This window comes from Theropithecus gelada, chromosome 2, assembly GCF_003255815.1.
Source record: "Theropithecus gelada isolate Dixy chromosome 2, Tgel_1.0, whole genome shotgun sequence".
NCBI classification, from domain to species: Eukaryota; Metazoa; Chordata; class Mammalia; order Primates; family Cercopithecidae; genus Theropithecus; species Theropithecus gelada.
Genome location: NC_037669.1, coordinates 82,058,721 through 82,078,912, shown reverse-complemented (window position 1 = coordinate 82,078,912; position 20,192 = coordinate 82,058,721). Strand labels below are relative to the sequence as shown.

Sequence of the window (20,192 nt, the reverse complement as noted above, 5' to 3'; positions counted from 1 at the left end):
CCCAAAGTGCTGGAATTACAGGTGTGAGCCACTGTGCCCAGCCTAGTTTGGAATTCTTCATAATAAAAAGCTTTTTAAAAAGGTAATATTTGAACTTCTGCTCCTGGGAAGATGGAATAGAAGGACTTTTCCTAATTCTTTCTCCTAACTACAACTAAAACCCCTGGGCTATACATAAGGAAAACATAGGGAGACTCTGAAAAAGGATGAGGTAGACCAACCAGGGATCTTGGGACTTGAGGAATGACACAGCACTGAATTCCTTGAGTTTACTTTGCTTTATATATCCCAGATTTGGCCAAAGAAAGAAGCTAACAACCTGAAAATGCCAGTGGGCACCAACACAGAAAGTGCCAACAAAAGCTCCCCTGTCCAGCCAGAAGACCAGGAAAGGGCAGCGCAGTGAGGCAGAAAACTTTTAAACAATCACTGCTCTACTCCAGGTCCACACCACAGAAAAAACGTGCAGCTCCGCACTTACACATGCAGAGTTGAATGGGGAGCCTAGGCTTTGACAGCAGTCTAGCAATAAGGAAGCCACTCTCCGGCGCCATGGAGGAGAAGTAATGAGGCACTCCTAGTCCCTCCAGCCAGAACTGCCACCCCCATGCACCAGTAACGAGCCCCCCAATCTTGAGCATCAGTGGAGGTTGAATGGAGAACCTAGACTTCTTCCCCCACTGTTAGTAACAAGGTGTGTATCCTTCCCTCCCCTGCCAGCGTGGTATCATAAAACACCAGCTACAACAGAACATTTACAGAAGACCCAGAGTCTCATTACATGATACCCCAAATATCCAGTTTCAGGAAAAAAAAAAAAAAATCGCTTGTCATACCAAGAACCAAGAAGATCTCAAACTGAATGAAAAAGGTACTTGATGCCAACACTGAGGTGATAGAGATGTTAGAATTGTATGACAAAAATTTTAAAGCAGTCATTAAAAAAGGCTTCAGTGGCCAGGCATGGTGGCTCACGCCTGTAATCCCAGCACTTTGGGAGGCCGAGGTGGGCGGATCACCTGAGGTCAGGAATTCAAGACCAGCCTGACCAACATGATGAAACCCCGTCTCTATTAAAAATACAAAAAAATTAGCCAAGCGAGGTGGTGGGCACCTGTAATCCCAGCTACTCGGGAGGCTGAGGCAGAAGAATCGCTTGAAACTGGGGGGCGGAGGTTGCAGTGAGCTGAGGTCATGCCGCTGCACTCTAGCCGGGGCAAGAAGAGTGAGACTCTATCTTTAAAAAAAAAAAAAAAGGCCGGGCGCGGTGGCTCACGCCTGTAATCCCAGCACTTTGGGAGGCCGAGGCGGGCGGATCACAAGGTCAGGAGATCGAGACCACAGTGAAACCCCGTCTCTACTAAAAATACAAAAAATTAGCCGGGCGCGGTGGTGGGCGCCTGTAGTCCCAGCTACTCAGGAGGCTGAGGCAGGAGAATGGCGTGAACCCGGGAGGCGGAGCTTGCAGTGAGCCGAGATCGCGCCACTGCACTCCAGCCTGGGCGACAGCGCGAGACTCCGTCTCAAAAAAAAAAAAAAAAAAAAAAGGCTTAAGTAAGCGATTAAGAACAATCATGAAAAAAATGAAAAAAGTAAAAATCTCAACAAAGAAATACAATGTCCCAGCAAAATAATAATAAAAATTTAGGAGATATAAAGAATCAAATGGACATTTTAGAACTGGAAATTGCAGTAATTGAAATAAAAACTCACTGGATTAGCGCAATAGCAGGGTGGAAGGACAGAGAAAAGAATCCTTGAACTGGAAAACAATTGGTTGTTTTTTTTTTTGAGATGGAGTTTTGCTCTTGTCACCCAGGCTAGAGTACAGTGGCATGATCTCAGCTTACTGCAACCTTTGCCTCCTGGGTTCAAGCTCTTCTCCTGCCTCAGCCTCCCTAGTAGCTGGGCTTACAGGTGCCCACCACCACTTCTGGCTAATTTCTATATTTTTAGTAGAGACGTGGTTTCAACCCATTGGCCTGGCTGGTCTCGAACTCCTGACCTTAGGCGATCCACCCACCTTGGCCTCCCAAAGTGCTGGGATAACAGGTACGAGCCACTGTGCCCAGCCTCTGTAAGCTTTTTTCTGTGTTTAAAACTTTTAATTTCATTTTTGTACTTTTAAAACTTCTTTTTTTTTTTTTTTTTTTAATTAAACACACACATTAGCCTAGGCTTACACAGGGTCAGGATCATCATTATCACTGTCTTCCACCTCCACATCCTGTCCCACTGTCCCACTGGTAGGTCATCAGGGACAGTAATGTGTGGAACTGCCGTCTCCTGTAATAACAATGCTTTCTTCTAGAATACTTCCTGAAGGGCTTGTTGAGGCTGCTTTACAGTTAACTTAATTTTTAAATAGAAGATGCACACTCTAAAATGTGGTGATAGAAAGTATAGTATATTAAATACACAAAACAGTAGCATTGTCATTTATCATCAAGTATTGTATATTGAACATAGTTGTACGTGCTCTAGACGTTGCTATGGCCAGCAGCGCAGTGGGTTTGTTTATACTAGCATCACCACAAACACATGAGTAATGCGATGTGTTACTGCGACGTCAGTAGGCAACAGGAATTTTTCTGGCTCCCTTTATAATCTTATGGGACCATCATTGTATGTGTGGACTATTTTTGCCTGAAACTTCATTGTGCAGCAAATGACTATATTAACAAATAAAATTGAGCTGTATATAATGAAGAAGTACACATTATAACCAAGTGGGGTTTATTCCAGGGATGCAAGGCCTGGTTCACTATTAGAAAAGCAGTCAACATAGGCCGGGCACGGTGGCTCACGCCTGTAGTCCCAGCACTTTGGGAGGCCGAGGCGGGTGGATCACCTGAGGTCGGGAGTTTGAGACCAGACTGACCAACATGATGAAACCCCGTCTCTACTAAAAATACAAAATTAGCCTGGTGTGGTGGTGGGCGCCTGTAATCCCAGCTACTTGGGAGGCTGAAGCAGGAGAATCGCTTGAACCCGGGAGGCAGAGGTTGCAATGAGCTGAGATTGTGCCATTGGACTCCAGCCTGGGCAACAAGAGGGAAACTCTGTCTCAAAAAAAGAAAAAAAAACAGTCAACATAATCTTCCATATTAACAGACTAACAAAGAAAAGTTACGTGACCATATCAATAGATGCTGAAAAGGCATTTGACAAAATTCAACAGCCATCCGTGATAAGAATTCAAACAAAAGAGAAATGGGAGAACTTTCTCAATATGATATAGAGTGGCTACTACAAGAAACCTACAGCTAACATTATGATTAATAGACTGAATGTGGGCCGGGCGCGGTGGCTCAAGCCTGTAATCCCAGCACTTTGGGAGGCCGAGGCGGGTGGATCACGAGGTCAGGAGATCGAGACCATCCTGGCTAACATGGTGAAACCCCGTCTCTACTAAAAATACAAAAAACTAGCCGGGCGTGGTGGCGGGCGCCTGTAGTCCCAGCTACTCGGAGGCTGAGGCAGGAGAATGGCGTGAACCTGAGAGGCGGAGCTTGCAGTGAGCCGAGATCGCGCCACTGCACTCCAGCCTGGGTGACACAGCGCGAGACTCTGTCTCAAAAAAAAAAAAAAAAAAAAAATAGACTGAATGTGTTCTCCTGAGAGAAACAAGGCAAGGATGGCTGTTCTGACCACACTTATTCAACATAATGCTAGAATTTTTAGCCAGTGCAGTCAGGTAAGAAAAGGAAATAAAAGACATGCTTATTGGAAAGTAAGAAATAATACTGTCTCTATTTGCAGATGTAGATGATTGTCTATATAGAAAATCCCAAAGAATCCATGGTGGGGAGAAAACCCAAATACCCCCCCTTAAATAAGTGAGTTCAGCAAAGTCACAATATACAAGATCAATATGTAAAAATCAATTATATTTCTATATAATTTAATGAACAAATGGACACAAAAGTTAAAAATAGCATAGCCTGTTTATAATTGCATTACAAAATGTAAATGTAATAAAACATATATAGGAGTTAAATGCTGAAAACTACAAAAACGCTGATAAATAAAAGAGACCTAAATAAATGGAGCGATATAATATCTTCATGGACTGTAAAAGTCAAATAGTGGGCCGGGCACAGTGGTTCACACATGTAATCCCAGCACGTTGGGAGGCAAGGGCGGGCGGATCATGAGGTCAGGAGATCGAGACCATCCTGACTAACACGGTGAAAGCCCGTCTCTACTAAAAATACAAAAAATTAGCTGGGCATGGTGGCGGGTGCCTGTAGTCCCAGCTACTTGGGAGGCTGAGTCCCGAGAATGGCATGAACCTGGGAGGCAGAGCATGCAGTAAGCCAAGATTGTGCCACTGCACTCCAACCTAGGTGACAGAGTGAGACTCTGTCTCAAAAAAAGCCAAATAGTAAAGATACCACCTCAAGTCATTGAGGTTCGATGCAATTGCTGTCAAAATCCCAGCAAGAGCTTTTGCAGATAACAAGAAGAGTATTATTTTAAACATATATGGAAAGGCAAAGGAATTAAAGTAGCAAGAACAATTTTGAGAAAGAAGTACAACATGGAGTCATCAGCCTTCCTGATCTCAAGACTTACTGTATAGCTACAGAAGTCAAGATTTTGTGGTATTGGTCAAAGGATAGACATTATAGATCAATGAAACAGAATTGCAGCCCCACACAAATATGCACAACTGATTATTGACAGAGGTGCAAAGATAAGTCATTGGAGGAAAGAACCTTTGCGGCACATGGTGGCAGAGAAATTGAACATCCGTAGGCAAAACAAAACAAAAGCAAACCCCAAACCAAAAAACAAAAAACCCATATAACTATAAAACTTTGAGAAAAAAACATAGAAGAGAGTCTTTGAGATCTAGGGCTAGGCAAATAGTTCTTAGATTTGACACCAAAAACATGATCCATTAAAAAAAATAAATTGGGCTTCAACAAAATTAAAAACTTTTTAACGTTTTAAGAAGGATGGTCTGTCTCAAAAACTCAACATGGTACATGGTGGTTGGCCTTTATGTGCTGTTGAGGGTTTTCTTGCATCGAAGGGTGTACTGGGTCACCCACTGTCCTGCAAGACAAGCTGTCTTAGCCCTCACCCTATAAAAGCCACCCGGACACCATCTCAGACAGAACTCAAAATATTGCTGAGACTGGGATCTGGGGGCTGGATTTTACTTTTACAAACAATTTAAAACTTTTTACAGTTAAGAGGATGAATACACAGCTAAAGACTGGGGGAAAAAATTTGCAAACCATATGTCCAACAAAACACAAGTATCTAGAACATGTAAAGAACTCTCAGATCTCAGTAGATAAAAAACAAACATTTAACCAAACAACCCAGTAAGAAAATGGGCAAAAGACATAAACAGTTTCCGCTGAGGAGTACATCCATATGACCAAAAAAAAAAAAAAAAAACACATAGAAATTTGTTCAGTATCATTAACCATGAGAAAAATGCAAATTAATCCTAGTACACACTATCAGAACAGCTAAAATAAAAAGTATTAATACTGATAACACTGAATGTGGAAAGGATGCAGAGAAACTGAATCTGGGTCACTCATACATTGCTGGTGGGAATGTAAAATGGTATAGCTACTTTGGAACACTGTTTGGCAGCTTCTTTATTAAAGAAATAGGCTGGGCACAGTGGCTCACTTCTGTAATCCCAAGCACTTTGGGAGGCTGAGGCCGGAGGATCACTTGAGCCCAGGAGTTTGAGACCAGTCTGGGCAACATAGGGAGATTGCATCTCTACAAATAATTTTTTTTTTTTTGAGACAGAGTCTCGCTCAGTCGCCCAGGCTGGAGTGCAGTGGCGCCATCTCGGCTCACTGCAAGCTCCGCCCCCCGGGTTCACGCCCGGCTAATTTTTTTGCATTTTTAGTAGAGACGGGGTTTCACCATGTTAGCCAGGATGGTCTCGATCTCCTGACCTCGTGATCCACCCGCCTCGGCCTCCCAAAGTGCTGGGATTACAGGCGTGAGCCACCGCGCCCAGCCTACAAATAATTTTTAAAAATTATCCAGGTGTGGTGGTACACACCTGTGGTCCCAGCTACTCAGGAGATTGAGGCAGGAGGATTGCCTGAGCCTGGGAGGTAAAGGTTACAGTGAGCCATGATTGAGCCACTGTGCTCCAGTCTGGGCTACAGAGTGAGACTGTTCTCAAAACAAAACCAAAAAGAAAACCTCAAAAAACAGTACATGTAGCTACCATATGGCCCAACAATTGCACTCCTTGGCATTTATCCCAGAGGAATGAAAACTTACTGTATAGGAGAGCCACTGTTTTTCCTTCTATATTCTCACAGCTAAAGAAAAAAACTTCTTCTCTACTACTCCTCGCAATACTTCACTTCTGGTCACCAAAATCTATGGACTTTTCCCCCCATACTGACCAATGCTCCAATTTTATGTGGACAACAAGTAGGTGTCCTATAATCAATTCGCTTCAATTCTGACACTGTCTACCTGAAGTTAGTGTGGACCCCACTAAGGGCTCAGTCCTTCAAAACTCACCCCGACTTCAAGGGCCAGTCAGAAGTGGCGGGTCCTCAGGCTACTCACAACTTCTGTCCAGGTTTGCTACAAATCAGAAGTTCCCATTACCCCTTCCTCCTGTTACATTATTTGCTAGAGTGGCTCACAGAACTCAGGGAAACACTTCCCTTTAGCAGTTGTGTAGTGAAGGATATGATAGAGGATACAGATGATCCTCCAGATGAAGAGGTACATGGGGCAAAGTTTAGAGGGGTGTTGAACACAGGAGCGTCTGTCCCCATGAAGTTGGGGCGGGCCATTCTCTTGGCACATGGATGTGTTCACCAACCCAGAAGCTCTCTAAACTCCGTACTTAAGGGATTTTTGTGGAGGCTAAGTCACGTAGGCATGATTGACATTAATTGAGACTACAGTTCCTCTCCCTTCCCTGTAGGATGGGGAGTGGGGCCAAAAGTTCTAAGCTTCTGATCATGACTTGGTCTTTCTGTTGATTAGCCCCATCCTGAAAGCTATCTGAGAGCCCACTAAGAGTTGCCTCATTAGAACAGAAGATGGTCTTGACACCAAGGACATTCCAAGGAGTTTAGGAACTCTGGAACCAGGGGCAGAGACCTATATATATAATTTCTTACTATTTTATACTTACATTCACACACACACACACACACCCCTATGCACAGATGTTTACAGCAGCTTTACTGGTAATAGACAACTAGAAATAACCCAGATGTTCTTCAGTGGGCGAATGGTTAAACTGTGGTACATCTATACCATGGAATATTAGCTACTCAGCAATACAAAGGGAAAAAAACATTGATAGAAGCAACAAGCTGGGTGAACCTGTAGACAATTATGTGTAGTGAAAAAGACCAGTCCTAAAAGGTTACATAGTTATGATTCCATTGATGTGATGTTACCAAAATAATAAAATTACGGTGTGGAGAACAGGTTAGTGGTTATCAGGGCTAAGGAGAGTGTGGGTGTGGTTATGCAAGGGCAGCAGGAGGACTCCCTGTGCTAAAGGGAATGTTCTCTATTTTGATTGTATCAACGTCAATACCCTGATTGTGAGATTGAGTCATAGCTTTTTACCGTGTTACCACTGGGGAAACTATTTTGAGACGGAATCATGCTCTGTCGCCTAGGGTGCGATCTGGGCTCACTGCAACCTCCACCTCCCCGGTTCAAGCAGTTCTTCTGCCTCAGCCTCCCAGGTAGCTGGGATTACAGGCATGCGCCACCACACCTGGCTCATTGTTGTATTTTTAGTAGAGACAGGGTTTCACCATGTTGGCCAGGCTGGTCTTGAATGCCTGACCCCAGGTGATCCACCTGCCTCAGCCTCCCAAAGTGCTGGGATTACAGGCGTGAGCCACCGTGCCCAGCAAGGGCATTGTTTCTTACGCCTACAGGTAAAATCTGTCTCAATGAATTTGCTCAATCATCTTAAAATAAAAAGGTTAATTTAAAAAATGATTGAATGTAATTTTTAAAAATGTCAGGCAATACAATAAATGCTGTTTAATGAGAAATAAGCTTCCCTCCTCCCTGCTGTGTTGCTTCCATCAAGGCAAGCTCTGCTACTACTTACTAACCACGTTATTTTCCACAATTTTGTATAAACTCCTGACTGAGGTTCTCTGAATATCAAAATTGGATATTGCTTCAATAACATGGACAAAATTAAGGCTTTCAACCTGTCTGATTGTCCTTGTCAAGGCAGTTTGTCCCCATTTCCGACGTGGGATCTGCAGGGCTGGGTCCCATCTCTCAGTTCCCTGAAAGAGATGCAGTGGGCGATGGCTCATGCCACACTCTCGCCCGGCTTCTAACGTGTCTGTGTAAACCTGTGGCAGGAATCGAGCCCACTGGAAACATGGTGAAGCAGCCAGCCAAATTCACTGTGGACACCATTAGCGCCGGGCAAGGAGACGTGATGGTGTTTGTTGAGGACCCAGAAGGGAACAAAGAAGAGGTATGTTGGAGGATGCTGCCTCTCCTTTCTAGCACCTCATGGAACTTTTGGGGCTTGTAATGAGGCCAGGGACTATGCCTCCATTTTCCTCATTTCAGCTCACAACAGAAAGTTGTTTTTTTTTTTTTTTTTTTTTTACCAGAAGGATACTAAGGCTTATCGCTGTTAAAGTAACCTGCCCAAGAGCTGAGCCTTGAAATTGAATTTAAATTGATTGCCAGGAACACAGTGTTTAATGAAATAAAGGATACTTTGTATTTAGCAAAGGTGCCTTGTCAGTTGAGGTTTTATTATTTTTATTTATTTATTTATTGAGACTGAGTTTCACTCTTGTTGCCCGGGTTGAAGTGCAGTGGCACAATCTCGGGTCACGGCAACCTTCACCTTCCGGGTTCAAGCGATTCTCCTGCCTCAGCATGACTAATTTTTGTATCCTGAGTAGCTGGGAGTACAGGAATCTGCCACCATGCCTGGCTAATTTTTGTATTTTTAGTGAAGACAGGGTTTCGCCACATTGGCCAGGCTGGTTTCAAACTCCTGAACTCAGGTGATCCACCCGCCTCGGCCTTACAAACTGCTGGGATTACAGGTGTGAGCCACTGAGCCCAGCCTCTGTTGAGGTTTTAGATACTGATGGCCAGAATAATAAGATAGTCTTGCCCTGCTCTCTTCCCACACTGGCCATTCTTTGGTTCCTCCCTCAGAGCCTTTGCACATGCTGTTCTTTCTATCACTTATTAGGACCTATTTTATTCTTAGCATTTAGCATAATTTGCATTTCTTAAGTTTACTGCTGGATGGTCCGTTTCTCCCACTGGGGTGGGGATTGTGCCTGACTTGCTCATGTTTTATTTTTAGTACCTAACACTGGGACCGGCATTTCATAAGCTTTCAATGAACTATTGAGTGGATAAAGGTTTAAGTTTCTTACTTCATATTCCCTCTTACCTAGAGAGTGCCAGCCTGATGCTGGACACTGGAGAGTCCTGACTCTGTTATGCTTCTGCACTGTGTGGTTTTGTTTCTGTGACTTTTGGCAGCTTCTCTCTTGGGGCGTTGTGCAAGAGGCACAGAAGCTCGCCAGCATCTTCAGTGTTCCCAACCTGGCAGCTCCTGCAGAACCCCTGCTGACACAGCATGCTCCTTACTCACACCCGGCGCCTTTTCTAACTGTTGCCCACCTTTCCTCCTAGGCACAAGTGACCCCTGACAGCGACAAGAACAAGACATACTCTGTGGAGTATCTGCCCAAGGTCACTGGGCTGCACAAAGTAAGATGAAGCAGCATGGCCGTGGCTTGGGCTGCTTTTGGGACTTGGAGAAGAAAGATAGCCCAAGAAAAAGAGTGTTTTTCTTAAGTGAATTTCTGATTTTCCTTTCTGATTATAGAAGAATCTATGCTCCTCATAGAAAATTGGAATCGCTAGGATTCCCTCGACTAGCTAGGATGAGTTGTTTGCAGTGTCGTAAGGTTTTTCCAACTCCGTCTAGGTAACTAATGGTTGCAGCTGTGTGTCTAGAGTGTAGATGTTGTGGTGACTGCACTATAGATGGACTCTTTTTCCTTGATTCTTTTTTTGGAGATAGGGTCTTGCTCTGTCGCCCAGGCTGGGGTGCAGTGGTGTGGTCTCAGCTCACTGCAACCCCCGCCTCCTGGCTCAAGCAAACCTCTCACCTCAGCCTCCCGAGTAGGTGGGATTATAGGTACCCACCACCACTCCCGGCTAATTTTTGCATTTGTAGTAGAGACCGGGTTTTCACCAGGTTACCTAGGCTGTTCTTGAACTCCTGACCTCAAGCTATCCTCCTGCCTTAGCCTCCGAAAGTGCTGAGATTATAGACATGAGCCACTGCACCTTGCTGGCTCTTTGTCCTTAATGCTTTCTTAAGTACTCCCCTTGGAGGTGCTCTGGAGGGGCTGTCAGCATTGAAGGCTGAGGATGGAGTAGTTCAGCTGAATATAGTAGAGGGAAATGGGCCCCTCAGCACCTGGAGAAATGAGAGGGAATGAGGCCTCAGGCTCTTTGTCTTGGCAACCTTTCGTGTTCTGTTTGAGATGACATCCAGGTGGCCTATAGGGCAAGAGCTAAGAGAGCCTGTCTTGCAGGAGAGTGGGGTGACCCAAGATCACACTTTTCATTGGAAGAAAGCCCTCAACAGCACATGAAGGCCAATCCCATCATGGACCTGCCCAGACTTTGGAATATAGACTGAATATAGACCACCTTGGGCTTTAGTGAATTCACCTGGAACGATGGCCTTAGCGTTCTCTTAGACTCTTAGAATATGATGCATTTGGAGTAAATGCTCTTGAAGGGAGCATTTATAATGTAATTAATTCATTCCAGTCAAGTATAGGTTCATATGAAACCCAACCCAATTACTCCCCAAAAATTTCAAAGATGAGAACAGTGACTCAAGTTTTAGGTGGAAATCATTCTGCTTTGTCGCAAATCCATGTGTCTAAGAATGATCTTGGTCCCTTGAAAAAACAGTTTGGCTGTGGATTTGAAATCCTGGAACTGTACGTTTTATTCTGAGGGATAGTGGCCCATTCAGCCCCCTGAAAGGACTCTATGTCCAGAGATTGAAATGTGTTTGTTTCCTATTAAAGAGACTAAGCATATCTAAGGTCAGCATTTTTATTTTGCTAAAGGTGTGATGCCTCAGACCCAGCTGTATGGCTGAAGGGGCCAGGTGGGAGTCCTGTTCAGGCTGTTAAACTTGGTTCCAGGGCTCCTCATTCTAGACACCTTGTGTGTGCCATCATGGGAGGGTAGGAGAGGTGATCATCAATGCATGTGGCTTGATGGCAGTCTTGCTGGGTGCATAGAGAAGTGATTATGTATTTCTCACCTATCTGTTACCTACAGGTCACAGTCCTCTTTGCAGGACAGCACATCTCCAAGAGCCCATTTGAAGTGAATGTTGACAAGGCCCAGGGAGACGCCAGTAAAGTCACTGCAAAAGGTCCAGGGTTGGAAGCTGTAGGGAACATCGCCAATAAGCCCACCTACTTTGACATCTACACTGCAGGTAATATGCCTCTCCTCCATGGATCTGACCTTTGGGCTTCCTTCCAAAGGCTGAAATGTAATCTTCAGGAACTTGGAGGCCTGACCTTTTGTCTTTTAAATCAAATAAATAATCACAAAGACAGTTTTTTCAAATGTGTTACATTAGATTTTTCAAAACCAGCTTTTCTTCTCTAAAATACTCAAGCTTCACTTGAATAAGACATATTTCTTGAATTGTCAGCTTCTTTTCCATGTAGTAAATAGAAAATGCAGAAAAAGGAAACATTCAACCATAAACCCTTAGTTAACATCTTGGTGTGGACCTCCCTGAGAGCTTGTCTCCTGTTTGCTTTTTTTTTGGCGGGGGAGGGGTACAGAGAATCGCTCTGTTGCCCGAGCTGGAGTGCAGTGGTGTGATCTCAGCTCAATGCAACCTCCACCTCCTGGTTTCAAGCAATTCTCATGCATCAGCCTCTCAAGTAGCTGGGATTACAGGCGTGCACTACCACGCCTGGCTAATTTCTTTTTTTTTTTTTTTTTTTTTTTTGAGATGGAGTCTCCCTGTGCTCCCAGGCTGGAGTGCAGTGGTGTGATCTCGGCTCACTGCAAGCTCCGCCTCCCGGGTTCACGCCATTCTCCCGCCTCAGCCTCCCAAGTAGCTGAGACTACAGGCGCCCGCCACCACGCCCGGCTAGTTTTTTGTATTTTTAGTAGAGACAGGGTTTCACCATGTTAGCCAGGATAGTCTCGATCTCCTGACCTCGTGATCCACCCGCCTCGGCCTCCCAAAGTGCTGGGATTACAGGCTTGAGCCACCGCGCCCGGCCTGTTTTTTTTTTTTTAGTAGAGATGAATTTCACCGTATTGGCCAGGCTGGTCTCAAATTCCTGACCTCAAGTGATCCGCCCACCTTGGCCTCCTGAAGTGCTGGGATTACAAGTGTGAACCACCACACTGGTCCTGTTTACATTTTGCACTCAGCAGCAGTGAGCTTTCAGAGAGGGTGACCTGGGCTCAAGGAATGCTTGCTTTCTCATAGGAGCTGGTGTGGGTGACATTGGTGTGGAGGTGGAAGATCCCCAGGGGAAGAACACTGTGGAATTGCTCGTGGAAGACAAAGGAAACCAGGTGTATCGATGTGTGTACAAACCCATGCAGCCTGGCCCCCACGTGGTCAAGGTCTTCTTTGCTGGGGACACTATTCCTAAGAGCCCCTTCATTGTGCAGGTTGGGGAAGGTGAGTGTTGGGTGGCTGGACACATCTGCTTCTCATGTGGAAGCTGACTGCACAGCTGGGCAGGGAGGCCAGGAAAACAGGGCCCAACACTGACCTTATGCCTGTCCTTTTCTGCCAGGGCTACTTCAGCAGGAAGCGGCTTACTTTGTCCTCTATATATTAATATTAATATCTTCTGTGAGCCATGCAGAGACCTAAGTGCTTTACTTATATTAACTCATTTACTTCTCTCCAAAACACATGTACAGGAGAGTCATTATCCTCACTGAGGGAGGTGGGACTGAGGCAGTGGAAGGAGTCGGCATCATAACCGAAGTTAGCAGCAGCAACATGGGCCCTGCAGCCTCCATTGCTTGGCCTTTACTGGCCCAGGCACTTACCATGACTGCATCTAATCATTGCATCAGCCTGTGTGTTGCAGGTGCTATTATTATCCCTAGCTTGCAGGTGGAGATGCTGAGGCTTAGATAATGTTAGGTGTCAGTACTACAAGGCATCAGTAGGGCTAGAACCGCAGAATCTGTTGGCCTTACGCTTAACTACTCTGCTAAACTCCCTCTGGTGCTGGGGATATGCATTTTTCTCAAATGTTAGACTCTCTCCCTCTGACTTTGTTGCCCCTTTTTTTCTGTTTTGTTTTGTTTTGTTTTGTTTTCCAACTGTACTACCTTTTCTAACCCACACTTGCCTTTCCCTGTTCTGTCCTCCGAATCTGCGTCTGCAGACGTGGCTTCCTCTTCCGAATCCTACCTCTGGGCCAGCCTGGACCCTGAAGCTGTTGGCTTCCTAGTTGAGACCACTGGGCCAGAGGCCTCTTGCTTGGTAAGGGCTGGGTGGGTGGGACTTCCTTGCCAGTTCTTTGTGCTGCTTGTGAATGTTAGCTGAGCCCGTGCTCTGTGTGATTTTAGGAAACTAATGTACAGGTGTTATTATTACAGCTTGTCCAGCCAGAACCCAAACCCACTCTCTAATACCCTTTAAACACATCTAGGGCTTTTTTAGATAGTGGAGGAGCTGGTGGTGCCCTTCAGACTCTAGCCCCATTTAATGTTTATATGAACTCAGCAGTTACTCTTTTGATGTGGAGACTGTTGTACACGTTCATAATTTCCATGAGTGTGTATGTTTCTTAAGACACATTAAAACCCTCCGAGGAAGTCCTGTCATTGTATTGTGACTTATTTCTGGTGTGACCAACTTTTCTCCCTCTACAAAGAAAAAACAGGCAAAAAAAATTCTAACGTATTCCTAAGCAAAGCTCTTTTTTACATAAGAGAGCATTTTGAATAGATTTCCTAATTCTACTATTGCTTTCCAACCTTTCCTCACTCATGGACTTCCTTTTTCTTTTCTGGCCTGTACATCCTATACTATTTAGCATTTAATTAATAACCTTTTTCTTTTAATTTACTAACATCCCCTCTCCCACCTAAATGATTTTATATATGTAAAATATATATATATTTGTAAAAAAAAATATATATATATATTTGCAGTGGGGCAGTGGGAAAGATACAGGGTCTCACTCTGTCTTTTGGGCTGGAATGCAGTGGTACCATCATGGCTCACTGTAGTCTCGACCTTCCAGGCTCAAATGATCCTCCCACCTCAGCCTCCTGAGTAGCTAAGACTGTAGATGTGCACCACCATGCCTGGTTAATGTTTTACCTTTTTTTCCCCCCTTTTCTTTCTTTTTTTTTTTTTTTTTTTTGAGACAGAGCCTCACTCTCTCACCCAGGCTGGAGTGCAGTGGTGTAATCTTGGCTCACTGCAGCTTCTGCTTCCCTGGTTCAAGTGATTCATGCCTCAGCCACCTGAGTAGCTGGGACTACAGGTGCACACCACCATGCCCAGCTTAGTTTTTTTGTACTTTTAGTAGACACTGGGTTTCACCATGTTGGCCAGGCTGGTCTCGAACTCCTGATGTCAAGCGATTCACCTGCCTCGGCTTCCCAAAATGCTGGATTTACAGGCATGAGCCACCATGCCTGGCCTAATTTTTCTCTTTTTGTGGAGATGGGGTCTCACTATGTTGACTGGTCTTAAACCCCTGGACTCAAGCGATCTCGCTGCCTCAGCCTCCCAAAGTGCTGGGTTTACAGGTGTAAATGATTTTATGTTAAAAGAAACTTTTTATCACTTTCACGATGGAAAACCGAAGTCACTTGCCATAAAGTGCCACCATAAGCTTATGTTCATCCATAAAACATCTAAAACCATCTCTAACTCCAAGAGTATATGTATGACTCTTTGGGAAGCAGTTCTTTGCCAAATAGCCAACTAAGACCATTGCAGGAAGGATGAACCAGAGAAGGAATTACCTTCCGTCTATGAAGTAGAGTCCCATCTTCTGAAGTCTGTGACCTTCCTGTATAGAGAGTTGTCAAATTTGCAGTATTTGAAAGGAATTTGAAAGGAAAAGCCACTTAATAATATGACATTTCCCCCACTAGTCTCCCGTTTCTATTTACTGAAAAGGTTGTCCGTGCTGGGCAGAGGATTTATTCTAGGGCATAAAGGTATCTTTTATCAACCTCTGGATACCATGGAACAGTAGTTCTGTGGACATTTCAATAAGGGATATTAGAAGCTATCTTTGTCCTTAACTTTTAGACTTACAACTTTAGGTTTTCAAGCTAGACCCGGAAATGAAATCAGCAGTGGTGGTTACTGCTAATTATTGCCTTTATAGCCACCCACATTCTGAAGGCCTTGTAACAGACAGCACTAAAAGATTGGTCTGCCTCAGCCAAGGTGGGGCTGAACTGGTCTCTTTCCAAGCTGTGTTGGTTGTTTTTGCCTGGTTGTTCAGGTGGAAGACAACAACATTTAGACACTTAAAAATGGCTGACCCAGGTTTTGGAACCCAGACAGGCATTTTCAAGTACTGCATTTTCCAAGAAGACTTGCAAAAGTCCAGTCTATCCAATTACTGAACCCTTGAGTATGGCAGTGAGGTTTGAATAATGTCCAGTACTCGGCCTTAACTCCGTTTCACAAATGAAAAGTTAAATGCTGGTACCAGGAGCACAGCATGGATTTGCTGTGCTCTCCTGTTTTCTTTGCCAAAGTCGCTTTTCTCCAGTCCTTCTGTGGTGTGACTGGACAAAGTTATGTTGTGTCTGTATTTGCTAGCCTGGTGTGCTCCCTGAGTGGGACCCCTGGTCTTGGGCAACTACTACATACTATTTGTGCAAAGCAAATATTTTCTTGGCGGGTGGCTCCAGGTTACCTTGGCTTTCACGACTCTGACTAAAGAATGAAAGATTGAATTGATGTCAAAACTGTGCTTGCAGCCTGCAATCCAAATGCCTGCCGGGCCAGTGGCCGAGGCCTGCAACCCAAGGGCGTCCGTATCCGGGAGACTGCAGATTTCAAGGTTGACACCAAAGCTGCAGGAAGTGGGGAGCTCAGTGTAACCGTGAAGGGTCCTAGTAAGTGTTCCTTGTTTCTCTATCTCAGGTGTGGTTTTGACTAACTTTGCAGTCATGGCATATGGATTTCATCCCACGGCTGGTTTTCCTCAATAACCCCAGAAGGCTATGTCAAGGATTTGAGGCTATCTGGGCTCCTTGGGGAAGACAGCAGTGATTGATTAGTAATGTCTGCCCTGGATGCAGACAGTGGGTGGCTTGACAGCTTTACATTGCATCAAGACTTCTGGGAGTAGAAAAAGCAGTGATGTAAAGGAGTTGGGGAAATGCTGCTGTTGGAAACAAGTGGCTCATTTTTTATTTTAGAAATCTAGGCTCAGAGAGGAAGGCTCTTGCCCAAGGTCATACAGCTTTTGTAAGCATCTGAGCTGGAATTCAAGCACAGTCTCCAAAGCCAGTGATTTTCTCACTACAGGTTACATTTTATAGAGTATGAAATTATGTCGAGTACTTAATTACTATGATCAGTGCTTATAGAAGGAGAATAAAATTCCCTAAGATTAAGTTTTGTTTGTAGATAAATGCCATTTGTGGAGGGACAGGTTAAACCCTGCAACCCATTCTCTCTCCCTCTTTTGGGGAAGGAGACAGCAGATGTGGGGACGGGTGTCTTCACTTTTTTCCTTGGAACAGAGAAGCATTTCAGCACTTCTAGTCTCGGGTGTAGCAGCCTTTAGTGGTTTTACTCCCATGCCTGTGGAATCTTGAGCTTCCTGTATCAGGATTGCTCTTACCCTCTGTGTTCCCAACAGGCTGGGGCAGGAGCATTCTGAGCTCTGGAAAGTTAATATTTGACTTCACAGCACCTGGCTTTGGGGCAGGCTGTGCCCTGAGGGTAGCCAAGGTTCTAGACTGCCCAGACCTGGAGTCAAGCTGCTTGGGGGCTATCTTCCCTCCCAGATTATTGCAACAGGAGGCAAGGAGGGGAGTGTGTGTTTGTGTGTGTGCGCGCATGCGTGCGTGCATGCACGTGTGTGTGTTTTCTCCTGACCTTGGATACTTGCTTGACTCAACAGCTTTCCTGGCCAAACCTCAGGGCTCAACACAAAACAGGTTCCTGCCTGATAGCTGGGCTTAGAGTTTACAGCGTCGCATCTAAAACCTGTCCTCTTGCAGATAGCATCCAAGGACTTTCTTGCTTTTGTTGTCCAGCTTTCGATGGAAAAGGATACGCTGGAACACTTAACTTAAAACTCATACCAAATACTTCTAAAGGTTTGCTTCTTCCCCAGTTTTTGTGCGGGACTGGGAAGGGTAGCTATGATTATTGGGAAATACTGAAATGTGACTGGATTTATCTTTACACAGGTCCAGGGAGTTCAGGACCTCAGGGCCCCTCGTAGCCAAGTGAGATTTCTAAAGCCAGTTAGCTGGGAAGTCCTCCATTTCCTCATACCTTGAAGCAGAGATGGCTGTGTTTTTAGCTTTGAAGTAATCTCCCAGGCTTGGTGGGGAGAGGTCCCATACTTTGGGGCAGTCCACTTGGTTTTTATGTATGGTTTACGTTTTGTCAGTGTGGCTGCCTCTCTCTTCTTGTCCTTTTGATTCTCATTTTGGGCCTAGGATTGTATTGGAAAGATTGTCTCCTTCTTTCCCACAGAGGGTCTGGAGGAGCTGGTGAAGCAGAAAGGCTTTCTGGATGGGGTCTACGCGTTCGAGTATTACCCCAGCACCCCGGGGAGATACAGCATTGCCATCACATGGGGGGGACACCACATTCCAAAGAGGTGAGGCTCCTGCTGCAGAGGGGTCTTCTCTGGAGGGTGCTCGGCCCAGGGCAGACTCACGGGTGGTTGCTTCCTGGGCTGCAGGAGGGAAAGAGATCTGCTTTGTTGAAAACTTTTTTTTTTTTTCAGAGCAGCACAGACATTTGGCCTGTTCTCAAAAGCAGCAGAAAGTTGCTGTGGTTTTAGCTGACTTGCTTTAAATCAAATGCTGGCGGTTAGGGGCTGGTGGGAGGCAGGGGAGGCAGAAGGAGCAGTTAGAGCAAATGGACTGTGTGTCTAGATGCCCGCACATACACTGAGATTCTCTTTTTCAATGAACTCCTTTGTTCATGAATGCCACGGGGCAAAATCTGCTGTGGTTTACATTAAGACCGTCTACGTGAGTGCTTTCAGGGGCCAAGGGACACAGTCTACAGCTTTGCCTTGTGGGCAATGCACTTGCCCCTCTGCGTTCTGTGTTTTCCAGCTCCCCTGGGGGTGCAACTTTAAACTCCAAATAAATTCAGTTAGCCTTGAGAAATATTTGGGCATTATTGGGTTCTGAATACCTATCACACTTTTTTTTTTAAGCCTCCCATGCCAAGGTTACAGCACATTCATTCATGTATGAGATAAAGCCCGTTCAACCGAGTTTTCTGGTTATAGCATAAGCAGGATATAGTGTATGTGGACTCTCTCACTTTCCAGAGTCATAGTCTGGGGAGGCCTGCACACAAAGGTAAAAGACCAGGAGGCTGGTGCAAAGCAGCGTGGCTTGAGTGTCAACCTAGTGGCCACCTGAGCTCCCAGAAGCAGTCACATTACATTATATTGTTGACATAACAATAGCTATGGGTGAGGGGCCTGTGGGAGGAAGGGGTTGGCTGGAGTTTGGGATGCCAGGTGAAAGGATCAGGCAAGTGGAAAGAATATGCCAAGGAACTGCAGCTTGTGGCTATAGTGAGGCCTTACTTTACTCTTCTTTGATGCTTCTATTCCTTTCCCTGTAGCCCCTTTGAAGTTCAAATTGGCCCTGAAGCGGGTATGCAGAAAGTCCGTGCTTGGGGCCCTGGGCTCCATGGTGGGATTGTCGGGCGGTCGGCAGACTTCGTGGTGGAATCCATTGGCTCTGAAGTGGGGTCTCTGGGTAAGTGGACGCAGCTGACCGGCATCTTCTGGAGGACTGAGGATTACAGGGCTTCTGGGCTGCGTCAGGTTGGATGTTGGGGCCTTGCCTAGCCTCAATACCTTTAGCTTCCTGGCTTCCTAGCCACCCTAAGCCATCTCTGCGTGCTGCTGTAGAGTTGCCGTTTCCATTTGCAGTTGCCTCTGATACCAGCATTCATTCATCCAGGAGAGTTGGGGGCAGAAGCCTTATGTGGGTATTGTGCCTAAAACAATGCTTGGAACGTAGTAAACACTTAGCAAATAGTATTGACTGACCTATAGTTTAGATGGATGAATGAATGAATGAATTTTGCTGAAATTTGGATTTGGAAGATAAATATTTTCTTTGGAGCACAGCTGAAGTATATTTTAAATACATGTCTAATATATGTATGATCATTTTATATCAGGAGTCAGCCAGCTTCTTCTATAAAGGGCCAGATGGCAAATATTTTCCACCTGTGGGCCCTATGGTCTCTGTCACAGTTATTTGACTCTGCCATTGTAGGCCTGAAAGCAACTATAGGAATACGTAAACTAATGGGTGTGGCCATGTTCCAGTAAAACTTTATTTGCAAAAGTAAGCAATGGGCCAGATATGGCCTTCAGACTGTAGTTTAGCAACCCCTGTTTTAGGTCATAGCAATAAGCAAAAGAGAAAAACAAGAAATCACATTTATTTTTCCCTTCTAGAGAGATGATATTAATCGTCTTGTATATTCATAGTCTAGAGATAATATTAAGCCTTTTAGTGTATCCTTCTAGACTTTTTTCTCTGTACATATGCATGCAAATATTGATTTGGTACAGAAAATATCTTGGACAAGTCTTTATATCTTTATGTGTAAATATAGGGTATGCCTTCATTTTCCATGGCTTCCATGGAATTCCATTGTATGGCTGTATCCATTGTCAGGCTCTCTAGTTATTTCCAAGGTTTTGCTATGAAAACAGTGCTGACTGTGTATCCTTGGTAATTACCTTCAGATAAAAACCCAGAAGTGGATTTGGTGGTGCAAAGAGTGGGTGTTGGTTCAAGGCTTTTGCCACATGTTGCCACATCTCCAACAGAAAGGTTTGCTGGTTGGACTTCCCCTGTTGGATGATGATAAAATACATATAACGTATTTAATACTATATATATATTCCACC

The 20,192-nt window shown here is 44.9% G+C and overlaps 1 protein-coding gene across 6 annotated transcripts in view; it reads left to right on the top strand.

Moving 5' to 3' along the window:
• Positions 1-20,192, top strand: part of FLNB (filamin B) — a 168,409-nt gene that overhangs the window by 82,934 nt on the left and 65,283 nt on the right. For all 6 annotated transcript variants that reach the window (XM_025373970.1, XM_025373982.1, XM_025373978.1 and 3 more), the window contains 7 exons: positions 8,361-8,479; positions 9,673-9,750; positions 11,353-11,515; positions 12,536-12,733; positions 16,030-16,167; positions 17,768-17,894; positions 18,884-19,020. In XM_025373970.1, the coding sequence (XP_025229755.1) occupies positions 8,361-8,479; positions 9,673-9,750; positions 11,353-11,515; positions 12,536-12,733; positions 16,030-16,167; positions 17,768-17,894; positions 18,884-19,020 (960 nt within the window). The remainder of the gene's footprint in view (positions 1-8,360; positions 8,480-9,672; positions 9,751-11,352; positions 11,516-12,535; positions 12,734-16,029; positions 16,168-17,767; positions 17,895-18,883; positions 19,021-20,192) is intronic.